General features: G+C 46.9%; 1 protein-coding gene across 2 annotated transcripts in view; it reads left to right on the forward strand.

Moving 5' to 3' along the window:
- The first annotated feature begins 4358 nt into the window (after positions 1-4358).
- The window catches only part of LOC115083505 (gastrula zinc finger protein XlCGF26.1-like), a 30090-nt gene continuing 21537 nt past the window's right edge, over positions 4359-12911 (forward strand). For both annotated transcript variants that reach the window (XM_029587365.1, XM_029587368.1), the window contains exon 1: positions 4359-4505. In XM_029587365.1, coding sequence (XP_029443225.1) covers positions 4472-4505 — 34 coding nt within the window. In that variant the 5' untranslated portion in view covers positions 4359-4471. The remainder of the gene's footprint in view (positions 4506-12911) is intronic.

A 12911-nucleotide genomic window follows, 5' to 3' on the forward strand; every position in this document is an offset into this window, starting at 1 on the left:
ACTGTGGGTTTGATTGACAGACAAACTCCTTGCGTTTGGGTCCTACAAATTAAATTATAAAATCTAGCAATTTCGAGTGAAGATGTGGCTATTTTTAATGATACGAAAGCAAACCAGTGAAACCAATTGCATGTTTGTAATATATAATAGAGAACACACTGATGTAAAGAGTTATGCCAGTTTGGTTTAATACATGACATATGAAGTTGAAGTTGTATGTATCAATCTTATTTGGTTGTGCTTGTTAAACAAATCTCAATAAAATATAAATTAAAAAAAACAAACCCAAGAAAATCCACATGAGGGAAAGACCAGTTTAATATTTTCACACTGCATGCACACAGAGTCCAAGACGTCATAATGGATAACACATTGAAATCGTCGGTTCAGTGTGCTGCAGCAGTCAAAACAAACAGAATGTTAGGAATTATTAGGAAGGGAATGGTTAATAAAACGGAAAATGTCATAATGCCTCTGTATCGCTCCATGGTGAGACCCCACCTTGAAAACTGTGTACAATTCTGGTCGCCAAATCTCAAAAAAGATATAATTGCGATGGAGAAGGTACAGAGAAGGGCGACTAAAATGATAAAGGGTATGGAACAGCTCCCCTATGAGGAAAGACTAAAGAGATTAGGACTTTTCAGCTTGGAGAAGAGACGGCTGAGGGAGGATATGATAGAGGTCTTTAAAATTATGAGAGGTCTAGAACGGGTAAATGTGAATCGGTTATTTACTCTTTTGGATAATAGGACTAGGGGGACACTCCATTAAGTTAGCAAGTATCACATTGTGATAGCGGACATGACAGCCTCCGACTGCCTTAAGGGACTGGCTCCAGCTATCTGGCCCGGTCCACCTTAAGACAGACAGGAAGGGGATCTTCGGGTGGGGCAGTTTTCCTAAGGTAGGGGATAAGAGGTGAGGCCCTGAGAGAGAAGAGAAGGGCCCAAGAAGAAGAAGGAAGCTGTAATTAAATGCTGTGTCTGTTTTGGAAGTTTTTCTTTTGCTTATCAGTCTGCTGAGGTAAGCAGCCATTTTCTTCTGTTCTGTTTATATTCATCTGAAAATTAAACCGGTGAAAAGCAGTCAGAGTCCAGTCTTGTCTGTTCTCCAGCCTACCCCAGTCCCAGGCCGCTCCAAGTGTCTCACACACATTTAAAACTAATCGGAGAAAGTTTTTTTCATTCAAGGCACAATTTAGCTCTGGAATTTGCTGTGCAAGCATGTGGTTAGTGCAATTAATGTAGCTGGGTTTAAAAAAGGTTTGGATAAGTTCTATTAAGCAAGTTGACTTAGAGAATAGCCACTGCTATTACTGGCATCAGTAGCATGGGATCTACTTCGTATTTGGGTACTTGCCAAGTATTTGTAGCCTTGATTGGCCACTGTTGGAAACAGGATGCTGGGCTTGGTGGACCCTAGGTCTGACCCAATATGGCAATTTATTTATTCTAATTTCCTCTTTTTATAGTAACTGCGCCATAGTTTTTCACAGCTTCTAACTTCCTCCTTTTATAGTAACTGCGCCATAGTTTTTCACAGCTTCTAACTTCCTCTTTTTATAGTAACTGCGCCATAGTTTTTCACAGCTTCTAACTTCCTCTTTTTATAGTAACTGCGCCATAGTTTTTCACAGCTTCTAACGTCCTCTTTTTATAGTAACTGCACCTAACCTTCCGACGTCGGACCCTGCCAACTTCCGTCCAATTGCCAATATTCCTTTGATCTCCAGAGAGATGGAAAGAATTGTCAACAAACAACTGTCCGACTCCTCGAGGAGAACAGCATACTCTCCCCCTTCCAGTTCGGATTCAGAAAATCTCAAAACACTGAAGCTTTACTATCATCACTATCTGACTCCATCCTTCTCAACCTGGAAAGAAAACAACCCCACCTCCTCGCCCTTCTCGACCTATCTGCCGCCTTCGATACGGTCAATCATTCTATACTTCTAGAGCGCCTATCAGATATCGGCATTCAAGGTGAGGCCCTTGGTTGGTTTAAATCGTTCCTAGAGAATAGATTCTACAAAGTCAAAATTAATAATAAAGAATCAATCCCAATCAAATCAAACCTAGGAGTCCCGCAAGGATCATCCCTCTCCCCCACGCTCTTTAACATTTATCTGCTGCCTCTTTGCCACCTACTCTCCAACCTTAAACTAAATTACTACATATTCACTGATGACGTTCAAATTCTCCTTCCTATCACCGAATCCCTGCAAAAAACCTGGACACACTGGAACTCCTGTCTACAATCCATCAATAGCCTGCTCACCAGCCTGAACCTTATCCTGAACTCAAATAAGACTGAAATCCTCATCTCCCCAGATGAAAACCACAATCTCCTAAATTCACAAAGCGCATCCCAATTTGCAAAAACATTCATCAACCACTCCTCCTCTGTCAGAGACCTAGGGGTTCGGCTTGACAACTTATTCAACTTAAAATCGTTTGTCCTCAACACAACGAAAGAATGTTTCTTTAAACTTCAAGTTCTCAAAAATCTGAAACCTCTCCTGCATTTCAGCGACTTCCGATTAGTAGTTCAGTCTATCATCCTTACAAAGTTAGACTACTGCAATTCTCTTCTCCTAGGCCTCCCTGCGATAACTACCAAACCCCTACAGATGGTCCAAAATGCTGCGGCTAGGATACTCACCAACTCAAATAAAAGAGCTCACATCACACCCATCCTACACGGCTTTCATTGGCTTCCCATAAAATCCAGGATCACCTTCAAAGTCCTGACGATGATTCACAAGGACATGCACAGCTCAAACTAAGCTCTCCACTCCGCCCACACACATCCGACAGACCAATCAGAAATGCCTATAAAGGATTACTATACGCACCACCGTTCAAAACCACTTTAAGAAAACGCGCAATTTCAACAGCAGGGCCCACCATTTGGAATTCGCTGCCTCCAGAGCTTCGACAAGAACCATGTCACCAAACATTCAAGAAACATCTTAAAACATGACTCTTCAGACAAGCTTTTCCGGAGTCTCAAGAACATTCGGACACTGGTCAAAGGTCATAACAGAACATTAGGGAGACCCATGATTGTCCCCTACCTTCTTCAGCATGTTCCCCTTAGCTTGACTTAATGCCACCCATTCCTTCCCTCTTCCTCCCCTTCCCTCCCTTGTTCTACAGCCCGCTCCTCCTTTCCCTCTCTCCTCACCGCCACCCGCTATCCTTTAGGGCCCCCGCTCACGCCCTATCTAATTCTCAGGTTCATAGTGATATCCTCTTGACGCCCTATATCATACAACGCCCATCAACGCCTATCACCACTATTTTGCGATTCTATTTATCTTCGTTGTCGACTTGCGACCTATTAGCTCCGTTTGCTGTTCTATTATACTTGTTACTTATATTTGTTTTATATTGTCATTTATATTTGTTATTTATATTTGCCATTCTAATTATACCTGTTATCTATACTTGTTGTTCGACGATTTGTTTTAATGTAACGCCATAACCGCGATTGTTCTGTTTCAATGGAAACCGATATGATTTGATATTTTTTTCAAGAATGTCGGTATATAAAAACTCTAAATAAATAAATAAATAAATAGTTTTTCACAGCTTCTAACTTCCTCTTTTTGCAGTAACTGCTTCAAGCTACATGATTTCTCTTATAGCTTGTACATAAAAGTCACAATTTTTGATATTCACCCCAGCTCCATCCATGTTTAGCAAAGCTTTGTGCACAATTCTAGCAGTCAATTCCTCCCACCCCATCCATAATATTGGCATGGTTTTAACCGGAATCAGGGCAGGTATCAATGTATACAGACTTATGCACCTTTTTTGCTCTGCTGCTTTCTTAGCAGCCTCATCCGCTAGCCTATTACCCCTTGCCTCTGGGGTAGTAGATTTTTGGTGCCCCGGTACATGAACAATTGCCACCTCCTGCGGAGGCATCAAACGCTCCAGCACTTGAATGACCAGCTCTTCATGTACCAGTTCTTTACCTCGGCTGTTAATAAGCCCACTTTCTTTCCTGATTTTTCCAAAGGTGTGTGCCACACCGAAAGCATATTGCGAGTTTGTATATATTGTTCCCTCCCCTTTGTCCATCAGTTGCAATGCTCGGTCCAAAGCATACAACTCACAGGATTGAGCTGACCAAGTATTAGGCAGTCTCCCTGATTCTACTCTTTCTAGGGTTTCCCCCGTTGATCACGGCATAGCCGTTATGTCTCTTTCCCTGAACACGTCTAGATGAGCCGTCCACAAACAGCCTCCTTCCTGTGTGTGAGGGCTTATCAGACAGGCCCGTCCTTACTTTTAGTCTGGTACTCAATTATGTCCAGACAATCATGGGTTACATCTGTTTCCCTTCCTTCCGGGTGTATGCATGCATCTGTAGTTAGCAGCAGATCATCCCTTTCCTTTAAGGTAGCTTCATAGTCTGTGAGCCACCCATGAGCTCGCTGCGTCAGAATGGACCTGACTGAATGTGCGGTGCTCGCTATCCCTGCTCTCCCAAACGTAAGTTTTTCTATTTCTTTTCTACTATAACAGAGCTGTTGCAGGGACTGCCTGCACACAACCTCCTCCCTTTCTTTCAGCTTGATCTGCAAGGGTGCTATATTTAACCCTCTCGCACCCAGACCTCTGGTTCTATCTCGGCCTCATCTTGAGGTGTCAGTGGATTCACGTGGATGACCAGCTGCTCTCCCTCCACTTGGATTATGCCCTCCTAACTGTGTTAACAAATCTCTGCCTAGCAGGCTGCATCCTGCTTCTGGTGTATAGAGAACTGTTCCTTCCACTCTTTTTCCTTGGCCTTCTATATTTGTTTCCACCGGCACTGGGACTGAAAATTGTTCTCCCTTTACCCTTGAAGCTTAGTTTCTTGGGCGTTATCCTGACCCCTTACTGGTAGGTTTACCACTGAAAATCTAGCAGCTCCTGTATCTACCAAGAAGATTATTTCTTCCTTTTTCTGGTTCTACCTCCTAATTTACCAAGGGCTCTCGCCGAGAAGACTCTTCCTTCTCTCAGCGTTTGGGGACTCTCCCTTCTTAAAGTGCCCTACCTGCCCACAATGAAAACCCCCTGCCCGATTTGTATTTTATTCTATAAATAAACCTTAAACCTTAGGATCCTATCCTTCTTGGGCTGAGGGGATCCCATCCCTCTCAACCCCCTTATGCCAGAGGTAGCGAGCCCCTGGACTTTATTGAAGTTTCCTTGCCGGGAGTAGCGACCTCCTGGACTGAAGCTTCTTTCTTCCTGGCCTCCGGATCCCATCCCTGTTGGCCCTGTTCCTCTAGTGCTCCCTTCTCCCAAGGGAGCCTTTTTCTAGTTTTTCACAGCTTCTAACTTCCTCCTTTTATAGTAACTGCGCCATAGTTTTTCACGGCTTCTAACTTCCTCCTTTTATAGTAACTGCGCCATAGTTTTTCACAGCTTCTAACTTCCTCCTTTTATAGTAACTGCGCCATAGTTTTTCACAGCTTCTAACTTCCTCCTTTTATAGTAACTGCGCCATAGTTTTTCACAGCTTCTAACTTCCTCCTTTTATAGTAACCGCGCCATAGTTTTTCACGGCTTCTAACTTCCTCCTTTTATAGTAACTGCGCCATAGTTTTTCACGGCTTCTAGCTTCCTCCTTTTATAGTAACTGCGCAGTAGTTTTTCACAGCTTCTAACTTCCTCTTTTTATAGTAACTGTGCCATAGTTTTTCACGGCTTCTAACTTCCTCTTTTTATAGTAACTGCCCCATAGTTTTTCACGGCTTCTAACTTCCTCTTTTTACAGTAACTGCGCCATAGCTTTTCACAACTTCTAACGTCCTCCTTTTATAGTAACTGCGCCATAGTTTTTCACGGCTTCTAACTTCCTCCTTTTATAGTAACTGCGCCATAGTTTTTCACGGCTTCTAACTTCCTCCTTTTATAGTAACTGCGCCATAGTTTTTCACGGCTTCTAACTTCCTCTTTTTATAGTAACTGCGCCATAGTTTTTCACGGCTTCTGACTTCCTCCTTTTATAGTAACTGCGCAGTAGTTTTTCACGGCTTCTAACTTCCTCCTTTTATAGTAACTGCGCCGTAGTTTTTCACGGCTTCTAACGTCCTCCTTTTATAGTAACTGCGCCGTAGTTTTTCACAGCTTCTAACGTCCTCCTTTTATAGTAACTGCGCCATAGTTTTTCACAGCTTCTAACTTCCTCCTTTTATAGTAACTGCGCCATAGTTTTTCACGGCTTCTAACTTCCTCTTTTTATAGTAACTGCGCCATAGTTTTTCACAGCTTCTGACTTCCTCCTTTTATAGTAACTGCGCAGTAGTTTTTCACAGCTTCTAACTTCCTCCTTTTATAGTAACTGCGCCATAGTTTTTCACGGCTTCTAACTTCCTCCTTTTATAGTAACTGCGCCATAGTTTTTCACGGCCTCTAACTTCCTCTTTTTATAGTAACTGCCCCATAGTTTTTCACAGCTTCTAACTTGCTCTTTTTATAGTAACTGCCCCGTAGTTTTTCACAGCTTCTAACTTCCTCCTTTTATAGTAACTGCCCCATAGTTTTTCACAGCTTCTAACTTCTTCTTTTTATAGTAACTGCCCCATAGTTTTTCACAGCTTCTAACTTCCTCTTTTTATAGTAACTGCGCCATAATTTTTCACAGCTTCTAACTTCCTCTTTTTATAGTAACTGCCCCATAGTTTTTCACTGCTTATAACTTCCTCTTTTTATAGTAACTGCGCCGTAGTTTTTCATGGCTTCTAACTTCCTCCTTTTATAGTAACTGCGCCATAGTTTTTCACGGCTTCTAACTTCCTCCTTTTATAGTAACTGCCCCATAGTTTTTCACAGCTTCTAACTTCCTCTTTTTATAGTAACTGCGCCGTAGTTTTTCACAGCTTCTAACTTCCTCTTTTTATAGTAACTGCACCATAGTTTTTCACTGCTTATAACTTCCTCTTTTTATAGTAACTGCGCCGTAGTTTTTCATGGCTTCTAACTTCCTCCTTTTATAGTAACTGCGCCATAGTTTTTCACGGCTTCTAACTTCCTCCTTTTATAGTAACTGCCCCATAGTTTTTCACAGCTTCTAACTTCCTCTTTTTATAGTAACTGCGCCGTAGTTTTTCACAGCTTCTAACTTCCTCTTTTTATAGTAACTGCCCCATAGTTTCTCACGGCTTCTAACTTCCTCTTTTTATAGTAACTGCACCATAGTTTTTCACAGCTTCTAACTTCCTCTTTTTATAGTAACTGCCCCATAGTTTTTCACGGCTTCTAACTTCCTCCTTTTATAGTAACTGCGCCATAGTTTTTCACAGCTTCTAACTTCCTCTTTTTATAGTAACTGCGCCATAGTTTTTCACAGCTTCTAACGTCCTCCTTTTATAGTAACTGCGCCATAGTTTTTCACGGCTTCTAACTTCCTCCTTTTATAGTAACTGCGCCATAGTTTTTCATGGCTTCTAACTTCCTCCTTTTATAGTAACTGCACCATAGTTTTTCACAGCTTCTAACTTCCTCTTTTTATAGTAACTGCCCCATAGTTTCACAGCTTCTAACTTCCTCTTTTTATAGTAACTGCCCCATAGTTTCACAGCTTCTAACTTCCTCTTTTTATAGTAACTGCCCCATAGTTTCACAGCTTCTAACTTCCTCTTTTTGCAGTAACTGCTTCAAGCTACATGATTTCTCTTATAGCTTGTACATAAAAGTCACAATTTTTGATATTCACCCCAGCTCCATCCATGTTTAGCAAAGCATTGAGCACAATTCTAGCAGTCAATTCCTCCCACCCCATCCATAGCACCATCCTGTCTACAGGGCCATAGCAGCACAGAGTAGGCCACACAAAGCCCTCTATATTTATCATTATTACTGTAATAATAACACTCAAATTCCATTTCCCACAGGAGCTCCCGGCATCGGCGCGGCCCCTCGCTCCCCGCGGGCGGATTTTCTAATTCTTTCCCGGGGACGGAGGGAGGGAGCTCCCGGCATCGGCGCGGCCCCTCGCTCCCCGCGGGCAGATTTTCTAATTCTTTCCCGGGGACGGAGGGAGGGAGCTCCCGGCATCGGCGCGGCCCCTCGCTCCCCGGGGGCAGATTTTCTAATTCTTTCCCGGGGACGGAGGGAGGGGGCTCCCTGCGGGCAGATTTTCTAATTCTTTCCCGGGGACGGAGGGAGGGAGCTCCCGGCATCGGCGCGGCCCCTCGCTCCCCGCGGGCGGATTTTCTAATTCTTTCCTGGGCTTCTCCTTTTTATTTCAATCCTTCTCTGCGTTTCTATGGCAACAGATGTTTGATTGTTCTGCCAATAAAGTTATCGGAGTCTGAATCTGCGCTCTCACCGAGCAGGGGGCGGGCACTCAGCACCCAGACCCTGCCCTCTGCCGCTGATTGGTCACAATCTTCGTCAGGGTGAGCAGAGGTAAGGATCCGCCCCTCTAGCTCTCATTGGTCAGAATCCATCCGAGGGTGAAGATAAGAAAAGAGCCCGCCCCTTTGGCCCTGATTGTTAGAGCGGAAGAAAAGGTCCCGCCCCTCTAGCAGTGATTGGTTAGGATCCTCCTGAGGACGGTGGGGGAGGAGCAGGAGGAGGAGAATCCGCTCCCTCTTCCACCGTTAGAAACGGAGGCCTTGAGAGAGCAAAGCCCAAATCTCTCAGTCCTCGGGACTACACTTCCCACAATTCCCAGCCTCCTAGTTCTTTGTCGACCAAACTGCAGCTCTCACGTCCTCTTCCCTCATTGGTGATGTCACTTCCTATCGGAAGCGGGTGGGATTAGCTGTGCCAGGCAGTGCTGAGACTCGAAACTGGAGAGAACCTGAGCGGCTTCACCCAGCGCAGTCCAAAGTGTCCCCACCCCAGGGACGGTGCAGGGAGGGAGCCGGGGCTGGAAATCCTGCTCTGGAGAAGGGGCAGGAGAATGGCTGCAGGGCTTTCTGCTCAGCAGTTGGAGACTGGCAGGAGGGGGGCAGGAGATGCAGCCTGGGACTGATCCCATCCCCCACCCCAGGGACGGTGCAGGGAGGGAGCCGGGGCTGGAAATCCTGCTCTGGAGAAGGGGCAGGAGAATGGCTGCAGGGCTTTCTGCTCAGCAGGTAGGAGACTGGCAGGAGGGGGGCAAGGGATGCAGCCTGGGACTGATCCCATCCCCCACCCCAGGGAACGTGCAGGGAGGGAGCCAGGGCTGGAAATCCTGCTCTGGAGAAGGGGCAGGAGAATGGCTGCAGGGCTTTCTGCTCAGCAGTTGGAGACTGGCAGGAGGGGGGCAGGAGATGCAGCCTGGGACTGATCCCATCCCCCACCCCAGGGACGGTGCAGGGAGGGAGCCGGGGCTGGAAATCCTGCTCTGGAGAAGGGGCAGGAGAATGGCTGCAGGGCTTTCTGCTCAGCAGGTAGGAGACTGGCAGGAGGGGGGCAGGGGATGCAGCCTGGGACTGATCCCATCCCCCACCCCAGGGACGGTGCAGGGAGGGAGCCGGGGCTGGAAATCCTGCTCTGGAGAAGGGGCAGGAGAATGGCTGCAGGGCTTTCTGCTCAGCAGGTAGGAGACTGGCAGGAGGGGGGCAAGGGATGCAGCCTGGGACTGATCCCATCCCCCACCCCAGGGAACGTGCAGGGAGGGAGCCAGGGCTGGAAATCCTGCTCTGGAGAAGGGGCAGGAGAATGGCTGCAGGGCTTTCTGCTCAACAGGTAGGAGACTGGCAGGAGGGGGGCAGGGGATGCAGCCTGGGACTGCTCCCATCCCCCACCCCAGGGTCCATGCAGGGAAGGAGCCAGGGCTGGAAATCCTGCTCTGGAGAAGGGGCAGGAGAATGGCTGCAGGGCTTTCTGCTCAGCAGGTAGGAGACTGGCAGGAGGGGGGCAGGGGATGCAGCCTGGGACTGATCCCATCCCCCACCCCAGGGACCGTGCAGGGAGGGAGCCAGGACTGGAAATCCTGCTCTGGGGAAGGGGCAGGAGAATGGCTGCAGGGCTTTCTGCTCAGCAGGTAGGAGACTGGCAGGAGGGGGGCAGGGGATGCAGCCTGGGACTGTTCCCATCCCCCCACCCCAGGGACCGTGCAGGGAGGGAGCCAGGGCTGGAAATCCTGCTCTGGAGAAGGGGCAGGAGAATGGCTGCAGGGCTTTCTGCTCAGCAGGTAGGAGGGGGGCAGGGGATGCAGCCTGGGACTGTTCCCATCCCCCCACCCGCTCAATCCATTCTGTGCAGCCCCTCAGGATCTTCTTCCTGCTTCTCCTGCCTTGCACAGCAGCAGCTCCCCTGCTCTCAGTTTCTGCTTCCTGACATGTCTGACAATGGATGGTAACAGTAACTATACATGGGATACTGTGCCTAGGACACAAAACTTGCTAGATTCTGACATAGCACTAATATGCCGGAGCTGTGCCTGTTTCAGTTCTTCAGTTAGTTTAAGAATCGCAGCATTACGCTTCCTATTCTGGGTAGCAGCATAGGCTGTAATGTGTCCCCGCATTACTGCGTTGCCTGCTTCCCATAGAACCCGTGGTGTGATATCAGAAGTATTATTTAGAAGCATATATTCTTCCCAATGGGTTACAAGGTAGCGAGAAAACTCCTTATCCAAGAACAGCCTGGGGGATATGTGCCAGGAAAAAGGGGGCTTAGGAGTACGTCCCAATGTTACGGTAACAGATTGGCGCATGATCTGAAAAGGCAAAGGTGCCTATGGTAGCAGTTGTCACCCTGGGGAACAGGAATTCCGAAATCAGAAAATAACCCAAACGGGAATAGGACCCGTGAGGATGTGAAAAAAAAGTATAATTCTGCTCTCCAGGATGCAACGCCCTCCAAATGTCCATGGCATAGAAAATTAGGGCCTTTAGGGATGTCATTGGGTTCTACAGATTTAGGAGGTTTGCAGTCTTCCAATTTGTTAAGAACATAAGAAATTGCCATGCTGGGTCAGAGCAAGGGTCAATCAAGCCCAGCATCCCGTCTCCAACAGAGGCCAAAAACCAGGCCACAAGAACCTGGCAATTACCCAAACACTAAGAAGATCCCATGCTACTGATGCAATTAATAGCAGTGGCTATTCCCTAAGTAAACTTTATTAATAGCTACCATATTGAAATCCCCTCCCACCAAAAGTGCACAATCAGAAAGTTCACCCAGGATCCCCACTAGACGAGTGAGAAACTCATGTTGATAGACATTAGGCGCATGTAAATTACACAAAGCCACTCTTTGCTGATTACACAATCCCTGGACTATGACATAACGACCCTCGGGGTCATGCCACACCCATTCAGATTGAAAAGGCAGTTGTTTATGAACGAGTGTAGCGACCCCTCTTTTTCTGGACGAGTACGAGGAGAAAAAACACTTCCCCACCCACTCTCTTTGTAATTTGACATGTTCACTCGCTGACAAGTGAGGCTCTTGAAGCAACACAACCTGCGACCCCAGACGTTTAAAAGCCATAAGGAGTTTTTTTCCGTTTGATAGGGGGGTGTATGCCATCTACATTAAGAGATGTGCATTTTACTGTAGCCATAGCCAAAAGTACTTAAAAAATAGTCCCAACAGGATGCGATAGAGCTGCCATGGCAACAAAAAGATCCCGGGGCTCCCCAGCCTAAGCCCCCAGGATCGTGAGGAAATAACCTCCAAAAATATAGGTCACTGGCCACAAAAAAACTGCCTTATCACCCAGATGAAAGGGATGTCTCCCAGGATTCCCACCCCAGACCCAGCAGACTGAACTTCTCAACCCAAACACACCATTCGCACCACACAAACCACAGCCATACCAACTCGCAGACACATGTAACCCACAACAATGACACCTGCCTCAAGAGGCTCAGAGCCATTCCTCCCACCCCCATTCCTGGAAGCAGTAGTGAAAAAAAAAGCCCCCCCTCTAGGCCCCCTACACACCCCCCCCCCCCGAAACGACAACATAACTTGTACAACATTAACAGCATTTTAGAGGCATGATGGAGCCACGTGGCCCCCAATCAAGGGGACCTCAACTTGTCAGTTGTTCTCCAGGGCCTCGGGCACCATAGCATAGTCAGATGAGAACATGCCTCAGCTACAAAAACGTGTGACATGTCCCGTCGATCCCCAAGGTGAGACTAAGAGTTACTTAACAAGAACCAGGATCCTCAGCTTTCCTTCCTCTATTCCGCAACAAAGAAAGCTTCCTGACAACAATCCGCATTTATTCTTCCACTGTTGCTGGCAAGGTAGCTATAAGTCTGTCCGCAGCATCTCTGGAGGTGAAGAAAAGAACCTTGTTATCATGGAAAACTCGCAGCTTAGCTTGATAAAGCAACCCAAATTTGATGCCTCGCTTATGCAACTCAGTACACGCCGGGGACATGGTTTTTCGTTCCGCCACCGTCGCCGCTGAGAAATCATTGAATAGAAGTATCTTATGGCCTTGAAAGTCCATGGACGCCAGCTTAGACGCTCGTATGATCTGCGTTTTATGTGCCCAGTTCAATATTTTCGCTAGCACCGGTCTGGGCCTGTTCGCTCCTTCCCGCAAGATTCCAATTCGGTGAACCCACTCACAGACCAGCGGCGTCACAGAAAACGCCAGACCCAGTTGTCTCGGCAACCAAGATTCCACAAATTTGGCCAACTCTCTGTCTTTGACTGACTCTGGAACCCCGATAATACGGATATTGTTCCTCCGACTTCTGTCTTTGAAATCTTCGATTTTGGCCAGCAAGTCTCGTTGGGTAGCTTGTAGCGCTTCCACACTGCGCTCCGTCTCGCCCAGCCGGTCTCCGTGGTCCGACAGAACATGTTCCGCTTCATCCAACCATTTCGTCTGACGTTCCAGCGCCAATTTGATGTCGTCCATAGATGCCTGTATTTTGGTGAGACGAAGGTCTAAGGCTACTGTGACACTTTGAGAGATTTGAAGAAGTGCATCTGCAGATA

Source organism: Rhinatrema bivittatum, chromosome 2 (genome assembly GCF_901001135.1).
Source record: "Rhinatrema bivittatum chromosome 2, aRhiBiv1.1, whole genome shotgun sequence".
NCBI classification, from domain to species: Eukaryota; Metazoa; Chordata; class Amphibia; order Gymnophiona; family Rhinatrematidae; genus Rhinatrema; species Rhinatrema bivittatum.